The sequence below is a fragment of the Phoca vitulina genome, unplaced genomic scaffold (assembly GCF_004348235.1).
Source record: "Phoca vitulina isolate PV1807 unplaced genomic scaffold, GSC_HSeal_1.0 scaffold54, whole genome shotgun sequence".
Classification (NCBI taxonomy): Eukaryota; Metazoa; Chordata; class Mammalia; order Carnivora; family Phocidae; genus Phoca; species Phoca vitulina.
The window spans coordinates 3,479,349-3,503,336 of record NW_022589757.1 but is presented as its reverse complement, the minus strand read 5'-3'; the positions used below and the strand labels follow the sequence as shown (position 1 = coordinate 3,503,336).

General features: G+C 36.4%; 1 protein-coding gene across 6 annotated transcripts in view; it reads right to left on the bottom strand.

Moving 5' to 3' along the window:
- AKT3 (AKT serine/threonine kinase 3) overlaps positions 1 to 23,988 on the bottom strand; it is a 303,411-nt gene that overhangs the window by 132,690 nt on the left and 146,733 nt on the right. For 5 of the 6 annotated variants that reach the window (XM_032389383.1, XM_032389380.1, XM_032389385.1 and 2 more), the window contains 2 exons: positions 19,477 to 19,588; positions 3,526 to 3,670 (listed from right to left, as the gene is read on the bottom strand). In XM_032389383.1, the coding sequence (XP_032245274.1) occupies positions 3,526 to 3,670; positions 19,477 to 19,588 (257 nt within the window). Of the gene's footprint in view, positions 1 to 3,525; positions 3,671 to 19,476; positions 19,589 to 21,048; positions 21,266 to 23,988 lie in introns of those variants that run through there. The other variant, XM_032389384.1, reaches the window with a different exon arrangement.

Sequence of the window (23,988 nt, the reverse complement as noted above, 5' to 3'; positions counted from 1 at the left end):
CCTGACCCTATAGAGAATGGCCGCTTGGCAGACCAAGATTAGGCACTTCTGAGTCCTCTGATCAAATTCCTTTGAAAGATCATCTTTTAGTTGAAACACAGAACAGCACATAAATCTGGTTATGAGGCTTCTGCCTCTTTTCCACCACCTGGTGTCGTTCCTTAAGAGATTTTTCACCCTGTGCAGCAGAAACTGGGTAATACTCTACCACTAAGAGAAGTAACCATGTGTCTGCTTGAGGCAAGAGAAAACAGCTAAGACAATTCTCAGCAGAGCTAACACAAGTAGTAGCCATTCCCCTCAACCTATTGCTCATTTTTCAAAAAGTGAACAAAGAAGAAAATGTACGCTGTAAATTATGAGAAAGGCATTCTTATTTCAGAATATCTGTGTTTACAGTCTGATATTAAAAATAATCTGACTTCTGGGCGCCTGGGTGGCTCAGTTAGTTGAGCGACTGCCTTTGGCTCAGGTCATGATCCTGGAGTCCCAGGATCGAGTCCCGCATTGGGCTCCCCGCTCAGCGGGGAGTCTGCTTCTCCCCCTGACCCTCCCCCTCTCATGCTCTCTCTCTATCTCATTCTCTCTCTCAAATAAATAAATAAAATCTTTGAAAAAAAATAATCTGACTTCTGCAATTCTTTCTATGATACCTGATACACATAAAGGATATAGTACTAGGGAACTAGGGAAGTGATAGCACTATTTTATCCTTTTTAACCAAGTTGTTAGGGCCATCATGAAAGAGTGGTACTGAGGTTCTACCTTTTTCTATTCTCTTTGTCATTTTAAAAGGGTCTTATACTATCTCACTTAAAATGAAATGAAATAGGGGTGCCTGGATGGCCCAACTAGTTGAGTGTATGACTCTGGATTCCAGCTCAGGTCATGATCTCAGGGTCGTAAGATCGAGCCCCTAGTCGGGCTCCATGCTCAGTGAGGAGTCTGCTTGAGATTCTCCCTCTCCCTCTGCCCCTGCCCCTGCTCACCCGCTCCCTCTCTCCCTCCCTCTCTCTCAATAAATAAAGAAATAAATAAATAAATAAATAAATAAATAAATAAATAAAATCTTTTAAACATCTTTTTAAAAAATGAAATGAAATAAAAAAGAAAAATGGAAATCAGGTATAGGTCAAATAAGACAATGAATCCTCCTCTTTTCAAAATACTTCTGACCATATCAATTTTTAATTTTTGAGACCCAGTTTCAGTGAGAGATTTCTTAGAGAATCTACTTTAAAAACCTCACTTTCTATCACTGTTCTGTAAATTAAAATTTTACTGATTTTCCCAAGAGTACACCAATATAAAATGAAATTAACTGAAACACAAAGTACAACATCTTGACATAAATATTTTGAGAAACCAAGTACAATTGTAAGAGAGAATATCTGTATAATTTTGTTCTCTAATATAACTTGGTCATGTAATGAGTATAATAATTATAGTGATTATAAAGGTTCACGTTATATCAATCAATAATAAGAAATAAGTTGCCCACTGAAGTAATACAGTGTATAATTAAAAGTCCTTACATGTTTGAACAAGATTATTTAACTTATCTGAATGTCAGATGAATCACTTGCAAAATGGGGTAATAATGGTACCTACATCTCATATGGTTTTTGTGAGGATTAAATGAGATAATACATATAACAGTAGTGCTCAGAGCACAGCACAAAATAAACTTACAATAAATGTTTACAAGTGATAATTAGTGAAGGTGATGGATTCTAAGATAATCCACACTGGTAATTGTGAAGAGAAGAAATTGCACTGTGCTTTTATAATGATTGATAACAAGCCTTAACAGGAAAAAAAAAAAAAAATCCTCCATACTTTTGCATTTTTACATCTTTGAAAATGTTTATCTCTCTTCATTCAAAATTTTTTCTGGTAAATAATTTCCATATTCATTTCCAAATTCTCTCATCCATCAGTAAGAGTATTTCTAGTTAGGATTATAAACTCCCCACTTTCAACCTGTAACTGCCTCAACAGCAGCTTATTACTCTGTTATTAAGCAGAGTTCTAGGAATTTCAATTAAAAAGAGTATAGCTGGCATAGCCTGTTACTGAATGGGGTAGTGCAGAATTGAAAGGACAAGGTTCATTGGGACCTGATTTTAAATTTATGAGCACAGTCACATTTTACATTCATTGTGTACATGTGCTCATAGACATCCAAAAGAAGCTTCCTTATCTCTGAGTAGGTGAGTAAAGCTAGACTATTTCTTTGTTTTTGTTTTTTGCAATGACTGAAGAACAAGGGGGTGTTAAGTTGACTTAAAAGAGGGATTCATTTCAACTAACAAATAGAGGATAAGTCTTTAATGAAGACACAAAGAGTTCTCAGACATTTGACCAAGATCAAACAAAGAATATTATTATAATTAGAAGAGATTTCAGATGAGGAGAGAGTAATTAACAAACTCTAGGTTGTGATGGTATAACTTCATCAAGTTCACGTGTTTAGCACTTGGAAAAAGGAGGATTTGAACTCAAGCAGTCTAACTCCAAAGAGTTCTTAATCATTATGCTAAGACCAAATCACATGGGTAATTACATTAAAAACTAGTGTTTTCCTACATGAAGATTAAATTTATAATTCATTATAACAAATACATTCTAACATAATAAATGGCATGTTCATTTACTTTGAACACTTAGATCTTTAATCTTAAAATACCATTTTCATACAAGGAAGTTGTTTTTTAATTTTCTTTTTTTTTTAAGAAGATTTATTTACTTATTTGAGAGAACAAGCAGGGGGAGAGGGAGTGAGAGAATCTAAAGCAGACTCCCCGCTGAGCACAGAGCCCAATGAGGGGCCCGATCCCAGGACCCTGAGACCATGACCTGAGCCAAAATCAAGAGTCGGACGCTTAAGTGACTAAGCCACCCAGGCACCCAGCTTTTTAATTTTCTATAGCAATGAAAACATAATTTGTAATTCCATCAATATGTAAATTGGCATTTATTAATCTGGAGCACTCAGGGAAGGAAAACACTTTTCCCTCACTGGCTCGGGAGCAAGCCATTAAAATAAAAAGCTATTATTTCTCAGACTATTCACTTTCCTGCTGATATTAGTGAGGCTGGGGCATCAGGTAGGAAGCACACCAGAACCATTTCTGCTTCTGCTTTGAGCATACAAAATACCAAATGGAAAATGACCAAATCATTAGGGAAAACATTATTCCCAAGTTCTAAAATGGTATTAAAAACAATAAGAAAAAAATGCAGATTATAAATCAGCACAATGGCACTTCAGTTAACAAGTACCCCCAAAGCCCTATCGGCTGTCAGTGTTAAGGCCGAACCATGAAAATGAGGTGACGTTTAAATTACTTGGTCTTAAACAATGACAGGTATTTCAGATTTACCAGGATAAACACCATCCACACCTATATATTTGAATAACGTAAGATCATCAGCCAACACTTCTTGCAAATGGCAATTTTTAGCATATTTCTTCCACACACATACACTGTGCTGAGTAGGGAATAAATTACTATTCTCTACCTTTCTTTTATGATGGGTTGTGGAAGCATCCATCTCCTCCTCCCCTATATTATCAATTTGTGAAGTTGGACTACAATTCATTCTCTCCTCTTCTTGTCTCTGAAGTCTGTCTGCTACAGCCTGAATAGCTTCTGTCCACTCTTCCCTATAAAAACAAGTACAGTTTCCCATTAATAAAGATGGTAAATGATTCAATTATTTCCCTTTCATAAAATATGACATCAACACAACTAAAGTCTATTCCAGGATAATATACACACACATATGTAAATATAACCTCCCATCCTTACTCAAAGGTGAAACTAATCCCAAAAGCATTTAACATTACAGATCTTACAATTGTAGGAGCATTTATTTAAGAGTAGAAGAAAAAAGAAGGAAAGGATTATATGAAAATTCAGTTAAAACCCTTTAAAAGTACAGTTAAATTTTATTACCTATCCACATCTTACCTATAAAGTAAATTGACCCCCCAAAGCTTGCTGCCCCTTGAAAAACTTTTTTTGTCTAGCCATTGTTAAATTCATCATTGACATAGTCAAGATCTTTACTGTGGTCCAACAGAAGTTCCAAGAAAAGGTTTTCAAAGCCAAGGCCTTTCACTGTTCCCAAATCACAGATAAGTTAAAAAAAAAAAAAGTCATAGTTTGTAGGTAAAATAGTAAGTCTCAGGAGCACTGGGTGAAATTTGTATTATCAGATCAAGAATCATTCATTTCCATATAAATTTTTGAATCAGTGTGTGTTAAAGTCTGTTAGAATTTTGAGTGGAATTGTATTAAATCTATGGATCAATTTGGGGTAGATTACTATCTGAAAAACTTAAATTTTTCACTCCATAAAGATAGTATAGTCTTCATTTATTTAGGTCTTTAATCTCCCAATGCAATCTTTTGTGACTTTCTGTGAAAATGTCTTGCATATTTTAAATTTATTCAGAAGTATTTTATTTTTTAAAAATCATTTATTTTTCATTGAAGTATAGTTGACATACAGTATTACATTAATTTCAGGTGTACAACATAGTTATTCAACACTTACATGCACTATGAAATGCTCACCACATAAATGTAATTACCTTCTGTCATCTACAAAGTTATTACAATATTATTGACTATATGTGCTATGCTGTATTTTACACCCCTGTGACTGACTTACTTTCTGTTAAGTCTTCTTTGGAAAAATGTCTATTCAAGCCCTCAGCTCATTTTTTAACCAGATTATTTGGGAGTTTTTGGTTTGAGTTGTAAGAGTTCTTTGTATATCTTGGGTATTAACTCTTTATCAGATATGTCATTTGCAAATATCTTCTCTCATTCAGTAGGTTGCCTTTTTGTTTTGTTGATTGTTTCCTTTGTAAAGGCATTTTAGTTTGATGCAGTTTCAATTGCTTATTTTTGCTTTTGTTGCCCTTGCCTTAGAAGACAGATCCAAAAAATACTGCTGAAACCATTGTCCAAAGGTTACCACTTATGTATTCTTTTAGGGGTTTTATCATTTCAGGTCTTATATTTTGGTATTTATTCCAGTTTGAGTTTATTTTTGTATATGATGTAAAAAAAAAAAAAAAAAAAAAAAAGTGGTCCAGTTTCATTCTTTTGCATTGGCTGTTCAGTTTTCCCAACACAATTTACTGAAAAACTGTCATTCCCTATTGTATATTCTAGCATACTCTGTTATAGATGAAATGACAAAATAAGTGTGGGTTTATTTCTGGGCTGTCCACTGTGTTCCCATTGATCTGTGTGTCTATTTTTGTGCCAGCACCATACTGTTTTGATTACCATAGCTTTGTACTATATCTTGAAATCTGGGATTGTGATACTACCAGCTTTGTTCTTCTTTCTCAAGATTGTTTTTGCTACTCAGGGTCTTCAGTGGTTCCATATAAATTTTAGTTCTATGAAAAAATTATTGATATTTTGATAGGGTTTGCAATGAATCTGTAGATTGCTTCAGGTAGTATGAACATTTTAACCATATTAATTCTTCTAACCCGTGAACATGGTATGTCTTTCCAATTATTTGTATCACCTTCCACTTCTTTCCTCAGTGTCTTACAGTTTTCAGAGTGCAGGTTTTCACCTCCTAGGTTAAATTTATTCTTTTTGAACCAATTGCAAATGGGACTGTTTTCTTAATTTCTCTTTCTGATAGTTCCTTGTAAGTGCATTGAAATGCAACAAATTTCTACATGTTACTTTTTTATCCTGCAACTTTACTGAATTCATTTATTAGTTCTAATAGTTTTCTTGGTCAAGTTTTAGGGTTTTCTTTTTTTTTTTTAATTTTTATTTGACAGAGAGAGACACAGTGAGAGAGGGAACACAAGCAGGGGGAGAGGGAGAGGGACAAGCAGGATTCCCGCTGAGCAGGGAGCCCAAAGCGGGGCTCGATCCCAGGACCCTGAGATTGTAACCTGAGCCGGAGGCAGACGCTCAACAACTGAGCCACCCAGGTGCCCCAAGTTTTAGGCTTTTCTATATTTAGTATCAGTCACCTACAAAAAGTGACAGTTTTACTTCCTCCTTGCCAGTTTGGATGCCTTTTATTTCTTTTTCTTGTCTGACTGCTGGGACTAACACTTCCAGTATTGTGTTGATTAAAAGGGGTGGGAGTGGACATCCTTGTCTTGCTCCTGATCTTAGAGGAAAAGCTTGGAAATTTTCACCATTAAGTATGATGTTAGCTGTGGGTTTATGGACTTTATTATATTGAGGTACATTCTCTATACCTCTATAGCCATTTTCTTGAAAGTGAATGTATGTTGTATTTTGTCAAATGCTTTTTCTTCACCTATGGAGATGATCATATGATTTTCATCCTGCATTTTGTTAATGTGCTGTATCACACTCACTGACTGTTTTGTGGATATGAAACCATCCTTGCACCCATGGAATAAATCCTATTTGATCATGAGGAATGATCCTTTTAATGTACTCTGAATCTGGTTTGTTAACGTTTTGTGCCAATTTTGCATCTGTGTTCATCAGATACTGGCCTATAATTTTCTTTTTATAGTACATTTGTCTGGTTTTGGAATCACAGTAATGCTGGCCTCACAGAATGAATTTAGAAGCAATCCTTGCTCTTTAATTTTCTAGAATAGTTTGAGAAGAATTGGTATTAAGTCTTCTTTAAATGTTTGGTAGAATTTACCTATGAAGCCATCTGGTCATGGACTTTTTTTACTTACTGGGAGTTATTTGATTACTGATTCGATTCTATTACTACTAATTGATGTCTGTTTAGATTTTCTATTTCCTCCTCTTTCAGTCTTGGAAGATTCTAGTTTCTAGGAATTTATCCATTTCTTCTAGGTTGCCTAATTTATTGGCATATAATTTTTCATAGTAGTCATCCCCTTTGTATTTCTGTCAGCTATAATTTTTGGTGTCAGCTACAATTTTTGTTTCATTTCTGATTTTGAGTCCTGTCTTTTTTTTGTTCTTTAAGAGTCTGGCTAAAGGTTTATCAATTTTGTTTTGCTTTTCAACAAACTAGTTCTTAGTTTCACTGATCTTTTGTATTATTCTTTTAAGTCTCCATTTTATTTATTTCCACTCTGGTGTGATTACTTCCTTCCCTCTACTAACCTTGGGGTGTGTTTGTTCTTCTTTTTCTAGATCCTTAGGAGTAAGGTTAGATTGTTTGAGATTTTCCTTGTTTTAGTTGTTTTTTGGTAGGCCTGTATCATTGGAAATTTGCCTCTCATAACTGCCTTTGCTGGGTAGCGAAGATTTTGAACTGTTGTATTTCCATTTTCATTTGTCTGCATCTATTTTTTTTTTAATTTTCTCTCTGTTTTCTTCATTGACCCATTGGTTGTTTAGTAGCATATTGTTGAAACACCATGTTTGTGGGTTTTTTTTCAGTTTTTTCTTGTAACTGATTTCTAGCTTCATATTGTTGTGGCTGGGAAAGATGGTTGATATGATTTCAATCTTTTCAAACTTATTAAACTTATCTTCTTAAACTTGTTTTGTGGCTTACTATGTAATCTGTCCTGGAGAATGTTCCATGAGTACTTGAAAATAATGTGTATTCTGTTGTTTTTAGATGGAATGTTCTGTATATATCTGTAAGGTCTGTCTGGTCTAATGTGTCATTCAAGCCACTGTTTCCTTCTTTATTAATTTTTTTTCTGGATAATTTCTCCATTGATGTAAATGAGGTGCCAAAATTCCCTCCTATTATGTTAATTTCTCCTTTTATGTCTGTTAATTTGCTTTATATATTTAGGTGCTCCTAGGTTGGGTGCATACAAATTTATAACCATTATATGCTCTCGTTGGCTTGATCCCTTCATCATTATATTATGCCCATCTAGGTCTCTTGTTACAGTCTTTGCTTGAAAGTCTATTTTGTCTGATATGAGTACTGTTACTCCAGCTTTTTTTTTTTTCCACTTCCATTTGCACAGTATATGTTTTTCCAGCCCTTCACTTTCAGTCTGTATGTGTCTTAAGGTCCGAAGTAAGTCTCTTGTAGAGAGCATATAGTTGGGTCTTATTTTATTTTTTTCCTCATTCAGTCACCCTTTATCTTTTGATTGGAACTTTAAGTTTGTTTACATTAAAAGTAATTATTGATAGGGATGTACTTATTGCCATTTGTTGGCATATGACAACTGGCATGTAACCGTTTTCTGGTTGTTTTGTAGTTTTTCTTGGTTCCTTTCTTCTTCTCTTACTCTCCTCCCTTATGATTTTATGATTTTCTTGAGTGCTAAGCTTGGATTCTTTTCTCTTTAGGTTTTGTATCTATTAAAGATTTTCAGTTTGTGGTTCATAGAAGGTTCACATATAACACCCTATGTATATAGCAGTCTATTAAAGTTAATGTTCAATTAACTTTAACACATTCTGAAAGCACCATATTTTTATTACCGCTCTCCACATTTTATGTATTTGACTTCACATTTTACATCTTTATTTTGTATATCCATTAATTAATTATTGTAGATATAATTGATTTTATTACTTTAATCTCAATCTTCATACAGTTTTATAAGTGATTGATCTACTACCTTTACCATATGTTTGCTTTTACCAGTGAAATTTTTCTTTAATAATTTTCTTAGTTCTCATTATGGCCTTTCTTTTCTTCTTAAAAAAGTCCCTTTAACATTTCTTATAAGGCTAGTTGAGTTGTGATGAACTTTACTTTTATTTGTCTGGGAAACTCTTTTCTCTTTCCCTCTACTGTGAATGACAACCTTGCTGGGTAGAGTATTCTTGGTTGTAGTTTTCTTCCTTTCATCACTTAGTTTATATCATGCCACTCCCTACTGGCCTGCAAAGTTTCTGCTGAAAAATCAGTCTTATGCCATTTTCCTTTTATATAACTTGCTGCCTTTAAGATTTTTTCATCTTTAATTTTTGACATTTTAATTATTATGTGTCTTGATGTGGATCTCTTTGGGTTTATCTTGTTTGGACTCACTCTGCTTCCTGGACCTGGCTGTCTGTTTCCTTCTCCAGGTTAGAAACTTTTCAACTATTAGTTCTTCAAAGAAGTTTTCTTTCCCCCTTTCTCTCTCTTCTCCTTTGAGAACCCTATAATGCAAATGTTACTAAGCTTGATGTTGTCCCTTACATATCTTCGTATTTTTAGATTCTTTTTACTCTTTGCTCTTCAGCTTGAGTGTCTTTCACTACTTTCAGATTGCTGATCTGTTCTTCTGCATCCTTTGGTCTGCTGTTATTTCCTCTAAGTGATTCCTGCTGGGTGTGGAGGGGCAGAAGCGGCTTTGGAGGGGCATCTGCCAGCACAGGTCCACAGAACAGGTGTCTGCAGTGCTAGCAAGGTAGAAGGAGAGTTTCAGAACTGGTGCCTGCCAGCATTGGGCCAACTATGCTGAAAGAGGTCAAGAAAAATGGCACCTGCCAACTCTTCCATTATCGGAGAAAGTTCCTACAGATTCTTGATCCTCCAACACAACCCTACAATTGGTCAATACATCTCTCACATGTAGCCCAGAAGCTTTCAAACTACTGCCTCTGTACTGGGTCTCAAAGTGAGTGATACTGTGCAGAGACCCTTTAAGAGCCTTGTCAGTTATATATAGCTCTCCACCTTTCCTGGAGTTAAGACCCACCAATTTTCAAAGCTCTTGAGTTAAGCCCCACTGATTTTCAAAGCCGGAGGCTATGGAGGCTTGCCTTCCCAGTGCAAATCCCCAGGGCTGGAGTGCCCAATAGAGGTCCTCACAGAAGACGTCTGCACCTGTGATAGCCCTCCTGCTTGTGGGTCAATGTGTCTAGGGTTTGGTTCCCAAGTTTGTCTCTATACCTCTTATGCTTCTTAATGTGGTTTTTAAAATATGGAAGAGCTGTTCAGTAGTCTTCAGGCTTTACTCAAAGTGAGTTATACTATATATAGCTGCAGCAATGGTGTGTCCATGAGAGGAAGTGATCTCAGGATCTTCCTACTCTACCATCTCCCTCGAACAAAATCAGTTGATTGTTTTCTTAGGATGTTTCTTTCTTTGGCAACATTCTTCACTTTTTAGAGATCCCTTGCTGAGTTACCTATTCCGAACTATTGTGGAGGCTTTTTAAATTTTTTTTAAGTTTTCTAATTTTTCTTGGTAGTACTTACAAATAAAGTTGGTTTTGTATGTTGACCTTGTACCTTGAAGCCTTATTAACTTGACATATCAGTTCTTCTTTTTTTTGTAGTTTTTAATTTTATTATGTTATGTTAGTCACCATACAATACATCATTAGTTTTTGATGTAGTGATCCACGATCCATTGTTTTCGTATAACACCCAGTGCTCCATGCAGTACGTGCCCTCCTTAATACCCATCACCGGGCTAACCAATCCCCCCTCCCCCCTCCCCTCTAAAACCCTGTTTGTTTCTCAGGTCCATAGTCTCTCATGGTTCATCTCTCCCTCCAATTCCCCCCACCCATTTTTCCCTTCCTTCTCCTAATGTCCTCCATGCTATTCCTTATGTTCCACAAATAAGTGAAACCATATGATAATTGACTTTCTCTGCTTGACTTATTTCACTTAGCATAATCTCCTCCAGTCCCATCCATGTTGATGTAAAAGTTGGGTATTCATCCTTTCTCATGGCTGAGTCATATTCCATTGTATATATTGTCCACATCTTCTTTATCCATTCATCTGTTGAAGCACATCTCAGCTCTTTCCACAGTTTGGCTATTGCGGACATTGCTGCTATGAACATTGGGGTGCATATGGCCCTTCTTTTCACTACATCTGTGTCTTTGGGGTAAATACCGAGTAGTGCAATTGCTGGGTCATAGGGTAGCTCTATTTTTAAATTTTTGAGGAACCTCCACACTGTTTTCCAAAGTGGCTGTACCAACTTGCATTCCCACCAACAGTGTAAGAGGGTTCCCCTTTCTCCACAACCTCTCCAACATTTGTTGTTTCTTTCCCTGTCCATTTTGGCCATTCTAACTGGTGTAAGGTGGTACTTCAGTGTGGTTTTGATTTGGATTTCCCTGATGGCTAATGATGAACATTTTTTCATGTGTCTGTTAGCCATTTGTATGTCTTCTTCAGAGAAGTGTCTGTTCAGCTCTTCTGCCCACTTTTTGACTTGATTATTTGTTTTTTGGGTGTTGAGTTTGAGACTTTCTTTATAGATTTTGGATACCAGCCCTTTATCTGTAGTGTCATTTGCAAATACCTTCTCCCATTCTGTGGGTTGCCTCTTTGTTTTGTTGACTATTTCCTTTGCTGTGCAGAAGCTTTTTATCTTCATGAAGTCCCAAAAGTTCATTTTTGCTTTTGTTTCACTAGCTTTTGGAGATGTATCTTGAAAGAAGTTGCTGTGGCCGATGTCAAAGAGGTTACTGCCTATGTTCTCCTCTAGGATTTTGATGGATTCCTGTCTCACATTGAGGTCTTTCATCCACTTTGAGTTTATCTTTGTGAATGGTGTTACAGAATGGTCGAGTTTCATTCTTCTGCATGTGGCTGTCCAATTTTCCCAGCACCATTTACTGAAGAGACTGTCTTTTTTCCATTGCATGTTTTTTCCTGCTTTTGACATATCAGTTCTAATACCTTTTATTTTTCTGGATTTTCTACACATGCAAACATGTCTACAAATAAGAGCAATTTTGCTTCTTCCTTTCCAATCTATTTGCCTTTTACTTATTTTTCTTGCCTTATAATGCCCTATAGCAGACCATTAGTACAATGTTAAATAATAGTGGTGAGAGAAGACATTCTTACTCTGTTCTAGATCTTAGAGAGAAAGCACTGAAGCTTTTACCTTTAATTATCACATAAGCTGTAGGTTTTTTATAGATAGAAGTTGAGTAAGTTCCCTTCTATTCCTTGTCAGCTGAGTGTTTTAGTTAGAAAGGGTTTTGAATTTTGGCAGATGCTTTTTCTGCATCTGTTGAGATGACCATGTAGTTTTTCTACTTTATCCTCTGAATATAGTTAATTTAGTTTAATGATTTCAGATGATAATGCAACTGAACTCTTGGATATACTCCATTTGGTCATGACGTATTATTCTTTTTTTAGTTTTTTTAAATTTTTTATTGTTATGTTAATCACCATACATTACATCATTAGTTTTTGATGTAGTGTTCCATGATTCATTGTTTGTGTATAACACCCAGTGCTCCATGCAGAACATGCCCTCTTTAATACCCATCACCAGGCTAAACCATCCTCCCACCCCCCTCCCCTCTAGAACCCTCAGTTTGTTTTTCAGAGTCCATCATCTCTCATGGTTTGTGTCCCCCTCTGATTTTCCCCTCCTTCATTCTTCCCCTCCTATCTTTTTTTTTTTTAACATATATTGTATTATTTGTTTCAGAGGTACAGATCTGTGATTCAACAGTCTTACACAATTCACAGCACTCACCATAGCACATACCCTCCCCAATGTCTATCACCCAGCCACCCCATCCCTCCCATCCCCTACCATTCCAGCAACCCTCAGTTTGTTTCCTGAGATTAAGAATTCCTCATATCAGTGAGGTCATATGATACATGTCTTTCTCTGATTGACTTATTTCACTCAGCATAACACCCTCTAGTTCCAACCATGTCCTTGCAAATGGCAAGATCTCATTCCTTTTGATGGCTGCATAATATTCCATTGTATATATATATCACATCTTTACCCCAAAGATACAAATGTAGGGATCCGAAGGGGTACGTGCACCCCGATGTTTATAGCAGCAATGTCCGCAAAAGCCAAACTGTGGAAAGAGCCAAGATGTCCATCGACAGATGAATGGATAATGATGTATTATTCTTTTTCCACATTTTTGAATTTGTCAAAATTGTGTTAAGAAATTTTGCACTGATGGTCACAAGTATATTAGACTATAGTTCTATCTTCTTATGATAGTTTTGCCTGGTTTTTGAAACAGGAGTGCCCTTATAAAGTAAGTTGGAAAGTGTTCTCTTCTCCATTATTTTCTGAAATAAGACTGTGTAGGACTGGTAATATTTCTTTAAATATTTGACAGAACTCATGAGTGAGGCCATCTGGACTTGGGAGTTTTCTTTGAGGAAAGGTTTTTAAATTATTAACTCAATTCTGTTCATTGACATTGGCTGTTCCAGTTTTCTAATGTTTTCTTGGGTTGATATATTTGTAATTTGTGTCTTCCTTGTCTTTTTTTTCTTTAACAATCTTCTAAGACATTTTCCATTCTTTTAGTTTTTTTCAAAGAATTAGCTTTGGTTTATTGATTACTATTTTTGTTTTCTATTTCACTGATTTTTAGCTCGAATGTTCCCACTTGATGTTTGCTTTGGGTTTACTTTATTTTTCTAGTTTCTTAAAAAGAAAGCTTAGGTTATTGACTTAACTTTCTTCTTTCCAAGTATAGGCACTTATTGTTATAAATTTCCCTCTAAGCATTCACAAATTTTTATATGCTTTATTTTCATTATCCTTCAATAAAAATGATTTTCTAATGGCTCCTGCGAATTTTGTTTTTGACCCAATGATTTTTAAGAGGTATGCTGTTTAATTTCCAAATAGTTGGGAGTTTTTCAGGTTCTTATTCTTACTGATTTCTAAGCAATTCTACTGAAGCCAGAAACCATATTTTATATAATTCAATCATGCTAAATATATTAAGAATTGCTTATGATCCAGAATATGAGCTATCTTGGTGAATGTACCATGTGCATTTGAAAACAATGTGTTTTCTCTCACTTTTGGGTGTAGTATTCCATAAATATCAACTACAGCAAGGTGGTTGACAGTATTATCCTATGACTTTGCTGATTTTTTTGTCTAGCTGCTCTATCACTTGCTGGAAAGAATTTAAAAATCTACAAATATAGTTGTGGGATTGTCTATTTTACTCTGTTTAATTCTGTTATGCATGCATACATATTCATGATTGTTACAGCATCCATATCAAATGACACTATTATTATAAAGTGTTCTGGAACTCTCTAGAATATTATTTTATTTTGAAATCTGATATAGCAAATCTCTTCCTGTGGTTACTATTTGCATGATATATTTTTACTAATCCATTTATTTTCAAGTTAGCTATGTCTTTATACTTAAAGTGCATTTCTTATAGACAGCACATAAGTGGGCCTCGTATTTTTAATTCTGAAACTCTGCCTTAACTGCAGTGTTTAACCCATTAATATTTAATGCAATTATTTATATGGTTGCACATAAGTCTACTATTTTACTTTCTTTTATTTCTCTCCTCTTCTTTCTTTTTTCCTGCCTGTTTTTGTTTCATTATTTTAAATTTTCAGAATTCCATTTCATTTTTCGTGTTGGCTTCTCAGCCTTTATTTATTTTTTTTTTTTGCATATTTTTATATATAGCATTAACTTCGCACAGTCAACCTACATAATGTACTCTGGATTAATTTTTTATGATTCTATTTCTCCTCATATCAGCATTGTAGTCATCATGTGCTTGCTTTCCTTTTAGCAATTATCCTTGAAGTCATAACATTCATCCTTAATTTAGCAAAGTCTTATATGTCCATACTTTGAAGTCTTCTAAGAAAATGCAGTGATGTCATAAGACATTAACTCCCATTTTTCCCTCAACCTCAATTTATATATTATTACTTTAGATTTTTAATTCTTCACATAATTAAACCACAAAATGTTATTTTTATTCATAAGATCAATATTCCTTTGGTTTTATCAACTTATTTACCATTTTGTTTTTCATTCCTTCCTACATCTCTTCTCCCTGTCTGAAGAATGCTGTTACTGTTTCCTTTTCTGCAAGTCTGCTGGTGAGAAATTCTATCAATTCTGAACTGAAGTTATTGAAATATTTGACTGAAATATTTTCATCTTACTTTCACTCTTGGAAAGTATTTTTGCTCATTAGCATGTATTTTCTTTCAGCACTTTGAGAATATCATTCCATTATCTCTAATTATCATTCCATCCCATATATTCCATGTCAATTATTTCTATTGATATCATCTTTTGGTCTAATTGATGCTCCTTTAAAGGCAACCTATCTTTTTTCTCTATCTGCTTTGAGGATTTTCCCATTGTCTTTGTTTTCAAAAGTCTAATGAGACTAAGTGGGTTTTCTTTGTATTTTTCCTGCATGGGATTTACAGGACTTCTTGAATATGTGGTTTGGTATCTTTAACGATTTTAGAAATTTTTCAGCCATTATCACTACAAATACTTTCTGACCCATTCTTTCACTCTTCCATTTGAGACTCCAATTATGTATACGTAAGACCTTCTTACTACATTCTTTTCATCTTACATTGCCTTCTTATTTATTTTTACTTTCTATCCTTATCTCCATGTTTCATTCTGCATATTCTGTTATAACCTATGTTTAAATTCCTAATTTTCCCCAATGTTAGGCCTAATTTACTGTTAAAACCATCCACCAGCACTCATGATTTTAAGTATCTTGGTTTTCAATTTTAGAATTTCCATTTTATTCTTTTTCATAATTTCTAGCTCTGATGAATTGCCTAGCCTTAACTGTATTTTCCTTGATTATACTCACACAGAGTTCTTTTATATTCTGTCTGATAACTCCATTATCTAGAGAGCCTATGAATCTGATTCAGTTGTCTGTTTTGTCTCTGTGGTTTCTGAATCTTTGAATCTTTGTGTACTTGTTTATTTTTTAATCCGTATCAAACAATGTACATTAAAATGTAAATAGACAGTTTGAGATTACTTATATTTGCTTTTAACAGGTTCCAGGGAGACTAGCAAAAGTGGATCACATTAACCAAATTTAAGACCTAAAATAACTTAAAGCTAGACTTCAATCCTTAAAAGGTAAGTCTAAATCTGAGTTTATCTTTTCTTCTAGTGCCAACCTAAAATGTATTGATGTACCATGACCCCTCTTTGGTAGGCCCTGGATTCCAGAACATGATTCCTAGGTCTGACAGTTACTCCAAATGTCAACATCTCAGACACTTCTAGAATTGGCAGGCATCCCTAGTAAAATAGTGAGCTCTTCTCTCTGGGTTTCACCCTTCCAAAAAGTTTTGGTCCCATAATTCTTCACAGCCAAATTGCCTCGTGTATGTCCTTTTTTTGTTTTTTTTTTGTTTTTAAACACTTTGTCCATCTTTTTGGAGAGTTCTTAGGTGGACTATTGACCTAAATTACCTCATTCACCACAATTAAAATACATATGTATGCTCTGCAAAAAAGTATTGGGCCCAAATATCTCACTAATCAAAGAATTCATGCAATCTTCTAATTCCTAAGTAATGTTGGAAAATGTACTCAACTTGGAAAACAGAATGGAGACCCCCCGGAAGCAAGTAAATTTTTCTATTTAAAGTATATATACTACTTATATGAAAATGAATCAATTTTCTTAAGCTGATCATTTATTTAAAAATAAACATTTAATTAAGATGTCTAATATAAAATGTCTAAAATATATTTAGTATGCTACTAAAGCTCAATAAGCCATACTGTAATATGAACTTACAGTAGTAATAAGGGAAACCCTGATATTGTAAATACGTATAACGAAGTGTTATAGGTAAAATGATAACAAGTTTGCACTGAGAACAGTGGTGTTCTAAGAAAAACAATGTTAAGTTTGGAGTGGGGACCAAAGGAGAGGAATGAGTTGTAAATGGAGAAGTACAAGATGAACTGGTACAGGAAGAAACAAGCAAGGGAAGCTATTTCTGGCATAGGGGCAAAAGAGCCAGAAAGAGCCACAAGCGATGTGAGAGTCACTACAGAATTAGGACTTGGGAAACTATAAGTAGTTCACCGTAGTTGTAACATAAGGGGGTATAAGCATGCACATGAATATGGGTGTGTGAGTGCAGCAGGGTGTCATCGTGGTGACAATGAAAATGATTAGCTCTAAGAAAGGAAAATAATCTGGGTCTATAAAGTGGATGTTCCAGTATAACAAAATAAACTAGACATGAAAAATCATATTTCGTAGTTGACAGTGAATAATTTGAAGTGCATTCATTAAAACCAGAGAAAAAAGTGTGTACGCTATCATGAAATTCATTACATATTATTTAAAAACAAAAAAATAACAGACCATCCTACCTGAAAGGAAGAGACAAAGTTACTATTATCTGCAGACGCTATGCCTGCAAAAGCTAAGAACATTTTGGAAAAAAAAAAAAACAGCAGTAACTGAAGTTTTGCTTTACTACATGTTTGCTTTTACCGGAAATTTTTTCCTTTCTTAATTTTCTTACTTCTAGTTAAGGCCTTTTCTCTCCCTTAGAAGTTAAGAGCTTCATAAGGCTTCTCTAATTAAAACCATGTGGTCTCAGTGCTAGAATGATGGAGAAGTCAAAGGGAAAAAAAAAGAAAAAAAACCTAAAAATACAAATATTTATGTATATGTGCCATCCATAATCAGGGAGGACAGAATGGATTATTCAATGAAAAGAAAAGAAGAACGGAGCTGATACAATGGTCTCATCCTTTGGAAAAAGTAGATTCCAAACTTCTATCATCCAATAAAACAAATAGAAGATTTTTTTTTAGTGAAAGTAGAGATATATATTACATTTACAAAAAGAATGGATTTTAGACTGGCAGACAGAACACAGAAAATACACAGCTTTTCCAGTTCTCACTACATTTTTCTAAGTCTTCATTAACATTAAAGTCATATAAAATCTCTAAGCAGCAGATTCTAGATGAATGTAGAAAAACACACCCCATGGTAAATATAAAGATGCTGTTTTTTCATTTTTACTAAAACTGCTTTCTCCTAGTTATAAATGCAAATAAAAACTGATTGTTCAGGGGCGCCTGGGTGGCTCAGTCGTTAAACGTCTGCCTTCGGCTCAGGTCAGGATCCCAGGGTCCTGGGATGGAGCCCCACGTTGGGCTCCCTGCACCGCGGGAAGCCTGCTTCTCCCTCTCCCAATCCCCCTGCTTGTGTTCCCCCTCTCGCTGTCTCTGTCAAATAAATGAAAAAAATTAAAAAAAAAAAAAAAAAACTGTTCAGAAAAGTGGTGTGATATGTAAGAGCAGGAACTATTTTAAAGTCTTAAGATATGGCGTAAATCCAGCTTTGCAAACATAAATGGCAAAATTAATCACGCTTCAATGTAAATCCACTAAGAATAATATTTCAAAGACTATACAGTGACATGGGAAAAGTTCCATTCATTCAGCCAGTCAACAAATACTACGCTGGATCCTGGACTATGCTGTAAAGATAGAATATTGAGCAAGGAACCTACGATCCTTGCTAGTCAAGAATCTCACGGTCTAGCGAGAAAGGCAAACAAAGATTACAGTGCTGATATACTTGATATAAAAGGTGCAGGGAGATATGCAGTCTACAGCAGCGGCACCTACCTCATCTACAAGAGTCAGAGAAGGTTTTGTGGGAAATGTGGTATTGGAAGCTCAGATCTGACAGATGAATAGGAATTAGCCCAGTCATGGTTATGGGTGGAACTATAAGCAAACTGAGAACTTAGCAGATAGAAATGCCCAGGAAGACAGGAGTGGACAGGGAGAAAAAGACATACGGAATTGTATATATGCTCAAGACCTAAATACATCTGCAGAGAATAAGACTGGGAGTGTATAAAAGAAAAAAAGATCTGTCCTTAACTCTGGTTATAAAATTAGGAGTAATTTCTAGTTCTTTTCTATTTTTCTTTCCTTTCTAAAGTAATCACACATTACCATTTACTGTTTACTGATCGAAAAGCATTACTAAAATAATACTTTACTATTTACTAGGTCTTATGGGAGGTTATTTTTGTTTTAAATCTTAGACAAGTCTCCTAAGACCTGCTTTATTCATTTGGAACATAGGCTAGTAACATTTAACTTCACAAAGTTGCTGATTTGGATCAACCATGATAACATCTGTGCAGGAAAATGGTTTTGTGGTTGTGGTTGTTGGACTTAACTCAGTTACCACCAGATCAGAGGGTACTAAAACAGAACTGGGGGGGGGGGGGCAGGGGTTGTAGGAATGCATAGATCAGGAGGATGACAAAATGGCCCAGTGAAGTTGCCACTCCCCTCTAGAGCAATGAGGACAGTCGATGGCATTCAATCCTGGTACTGTTTTTCTCATGGAGCTTAGCCCCAATCTCAGAATCCTTCCCAGCCTAATACTCCAGGCAGCCCCTTGCATAATGGCAATGCTACTTGAAACCTTTTGCTATTACTAACCTTAAGATTCCAAATATGAACACAATCAATTCAACCATTTTTAAAGGTAGTTTAGTTATAAAAATGTCCCAATTTATATTTCAATTTTTAAATGTCCTGGTTTTTGTTAAGAAGACTATCTTACAGCAGTTCTAGAGGTTTTGATTTAATATGTTCCAAGCCTCTGTTATTCATCTATTATACCAGAAACAATTATTAAGGGACTATAGGATTTTACAAATATGTTCACATATATTTACAAATGGTGAAGTCAGATACACATATATCTTTATACCGATTGTTGCTTTTTCACGAAATAGGAAAAACAAATTTCTTACCTTTCCTCTGGAGTATCTACATGAAATGTTCTTTCTATAACAGTAGTCCACTGGAGACATCTGATAATAAATGTGTTTGGCTTTGGTCGTTCTGTTTTCATTAACTGGCATTCTAGAAATAACATAAAATGTCTCTTTGAATATACTTATATTTAAGCCACAAAGTAAACAGTCAAGAACGATAGAGCTCTGTTCTAGGTGAAACCACTATAACCTCACAGCTTTCCATGGACCTCCACTCAGGGTGTTCACAACCTGATCTCAGTCTTCTTTTCCAATCCAACACCCATTCTGACCACATGCTCTATTAACCAACCAAACTGGATGACTTAAGTTTCCCCAAATACATCTTGTTCTGCCCTAGCTTTTGCCCCAGCTGCTGGGGCACCTTTGCCCTAGCTGCTCTTACTGTCTGGAATGGTGTCCACTGATTTCACCCCTACCTGCATGTAATCACCTACACTCAAAACCACACCTATCCTTTAAGGCCCAGATCCAATCCTACTCTTCCCATAAAGCCTTTCCTATCAACCTGGTCCTAAACCAAACATTCCCCTCTCCATATTCACATTACTTATTATTGTACCCCTCATTTTCACTATCTTATATTATTATGTATCATTTAAGAAGGTATCCTTATCCCTTACTTAGATTATATAGGGTATAGGCCTCTTGACCATATATACCACCTAAACTCCTAGTAATCACAGCCCGTAGAACCAGCTGGTCAAGAGGGATAAATTATGTCAGGGAATATCTCAGAAGACTTCAAAGAAAAGCAGCATTCTGTAGTGGCTGAGAGTGTGGACTCTAACACCAGTATTCCTGGATTCAACTTCTTTTCCTACCATGTAACCTTGGACAAGTTAATTAATCTCTCCAGTCTTCAAGTATTAAAGGGGAAACAAGCACCTACATCATAAAATTGGTGTGGGAATTAATAATAAATCAGTACAAGACTCAGCATAGCATATGATACATAATTAGTTTTCAATAGATGTTAGCTATTATCAGGTGTATACCTGAGCTGGTCTTTAAGGATACATGGTATTGGACAATAAGACAAAGTAGGGTAGGGTTGTTTACTGACACTGCTCTTTGGAAGAAACAATTTCCCTGCAGCTGACAAAGTCAACTGTGTTTTCTCAGTGTCTGCCTGTTCTGTCCTATTCCATCATTAGCAACTATCAACTACCATCTCTAAGTCTCTATAGGACCTAGGCATTAGCCAATTGGACTAGTTCATGGACTCCTTGCACCAAAAAAGATCATTCACCTAGGATCTCTGCTTAGTTTTTTTCTCTTTTCTAACAAGGTTTCATGGTTTCAGCCATCATCATCTCTTGGTTGACCAATATAAAAATCTGAAATTCTTTCCATCTTGGATCTGTATTTTGTGCTACCCGTGATTAACTATACAGTGGATGTATCTACCTGGTTGAATTACTGGTTCCTAAAACCCACTATCTTTCCTCCTGATCCTGTTCCTTCTCCTGGCTTTCCTAACTTTCCTGTCATCCAGACTGAAAGCATGGGGTGCTCCTGTTTGATATTGGTAATATATGCCATTACCTGGCTTTTACCAGGGATGCAGTTCTACTTCAGACTCTCACTGCTGAATGCCTCAGCCTCCCCGGGTGCCATAAAGCTCTTCCTACGCAGAAACATGGAAGGGCTAGATCCATTACTTAAAGCTAGAAAGCGTATCCTAAAAGACGTCGGAACTCGGGACTTGTCGTGATGAGCACAGGGGGAGGTATAGAAGTGTTGAATCACTATACTGTGGCTCCTGAAACGAATATTACACTGTATATTAGCTAACTGGAATTTAAATAAAAACTTTAAAAAAAAAAAAGACACCTGAACTCGTCCAAAAGCGAATGGATCTCTCCTACCCTTGGTCTCCTGCCCACCTCGGCTTCCACTCCCTCCATCTCAGCCGGCAACACCTCCATCCTCTCAAGTACTCAGGTCAAAAGCCCTGGGCTCACCCTAAGTCCTCCTCTCTCGTCTCCTACCTCATTCTGGAAATCCTGTTGGCTCCGCTTTCAAAAGATATCCAGTATCACTTCTCATCTCTTCCACTATTATCGGAACAAATCACCATTATCTCTCACGTGAGTACTCTGAAAACTCTAGAACAGCTCTCCCTGCCCCTCACTACAGTCTGTTCTCAACACATGCAGCAGAAACCTTCTTAACATGATCAACTGCAGAAAAAAAAATATATACATCCTGCAGTGTTTCCAATTCACTAAGAATAGAAAACAAAGGCCTTCCAATGATCAACAGGGCCTCTATGTGATCTGGGGCTCCCATCCACTCCACTTAAGTTCCTGACCTCCTCACCTAGTTAGTATTCTCTCTCAGGCCCCTCTGCAGCCCACCCACTTCCCTGCGTTTCCTCGAATACGTCCTGCACCTCCTCTCCCAGCACTCTGTCCCCTCACACAGCCCACAGATAACGCCTCACCACCTTCAAGTCTCAGATCAGACCTCACCTTTTCATGGACGCCTACCTTGACCGTGCTACTAAATTCTGTGATCTGCACCCCTCATCCAGACTCCCCCACCCCTCTTACCTGCTCTACTTTTTATTTCATACCATGTTATCTTCAAACACATGAAATGACTAACTTAGTATCTTTTTTGCTTCCTGTCTCCTCAACAAGAATGTAAGCTCCACTGATATATTCTTAGCACTAAGAACTGTGCCCATCTGTGCCTAAACAGTGTCTATTTTTTTTAAAAGATTTTATTTATTTATTTGACAGAGAGAGAGAGAGAGTACAAGCAGGGGGAGCGGCAGAGGGAGAGGGAGAAGCAGGCTTCCCGCTGAGCGGGGAGCCCGATGTGGGACTCGATCCCAGGACCCTGGGATCATGACCTGGGCCAAAGGCAGACACTTCACCGACCAAGCCAACCAGGCACCCCAACGGTGTCTATTTTTCCTGATAGCAGACACTTAATGAATGAATATTGTCCAAATGGATGAATTCTGATAGTACTAATCCAACAAGAAGGTAATTTTGATGACATAAGAAAGAGGAGTAAACTTCTGGAGCAACTTCTTTATGCAGTCAAGAAAGGATGGGATCTGCTGGACAAGTAGAGGGCTGGCTCTAGTCAGGAGTACAGGCAGTTTAGTGACAGAACAAGACATGGAGACAAAAGGGCCCAAATGCAGTCAAGGGTATACATGGCAAGCAGGAGCTGATAGAAATGATTTTGTTGCTCCTATTGTTCTCAGTGAATTAGGGTGTAAAGCCATCTTTAAGAATCAGGTTGGAAGAAGATGCACCAGTGCTTTGTGAAGAAAGTCTCCAATAGCCTTCTAGGAGAATGAAAGAGCAAACAGACTAGGGAAATATAACATGACAGCGGGGCAGCATCAGGAACCCACTGGAATGGAATGATCAAGAATTCAAGCTAGTGCCAAGGATCATGGTTGTGTATTTTCCCCAGATACATTCAGCTACATGGGTGCAGGTGGGGCACAGAGAACTGGATTTCAGCAAAGCTGTAATTTAACCAAGTAAGTTTGGCAAAGCAAGAAAGAGAAGAGAGGATGCAAGACATCTTGGTTGAATCAACTGATGAATTTAAACTGGGTAAGGAGGAAAACGAGAACCTGGTGGTGTGTAAGATAATGAAAAGGTGGTAGATTTGACAGGTCATAAAATCTATTGTTTCACAGTGAGATATTGTACAGCAATGTTACACACCTTTTGAGACCTGAATGTTAAAAAATACCAAATACAGAATGCCAATTTATATTCTTGTTTGAAATCTGAAAGTTTTAAAATACCAACACTATAAGTAGGCATGGTTTACATCTGTCCCTATAAAGCACAGACTCAATCCGATTCTCTTTGAAGACCACTGTTCTTCCAATATAGTTCCTTCTTCACAAAACTCCTATTAAGTTTCTGGCCAGGGTTTAATCCAGGTTAACGTGATGTCCTAGTAGAAATTAGGAATTATGGGCCCCACACTCCCCCACAGCGTGTGTGACGTGACAGCACGTGAGGGGACACCATTAATACTTCATGAGAAGTGACTGAGTGGCATTTAATGTAAAGAACGGAGGACAGACACTTCAAAGATGAGCAGGTTTCAATCAGGTCCTTCTGAAGCCTAGTTGAACAAAAATGTTACTATGAACAAGCAGTAAAATAGAAATAAGCCTGTATATTTTTTGATATACTCTATAAATGAATCCTATTTCTAAATAACACTAAATTGAGACGATAAAAGAGACGAGCAGCTACCAAAACTGACTCAACATATTTAAGTGGTATTTGGGTCAGTACCAAGAGAAGAGGACACTCCACCACCAAGTCCCAGGGTTTACTGCTGTACAGAAAACAGAAACAAATGTAGTTAAAGAGCTGAATCTGAATTCAGAACACTTGACACTTTAAATCACCATGTTTGAACAAGTGGGCCAGGAAACAGAAAAACTTTGGGTTCTTTTATGCTAGCCATAATATAAAATCATGAACACATCCT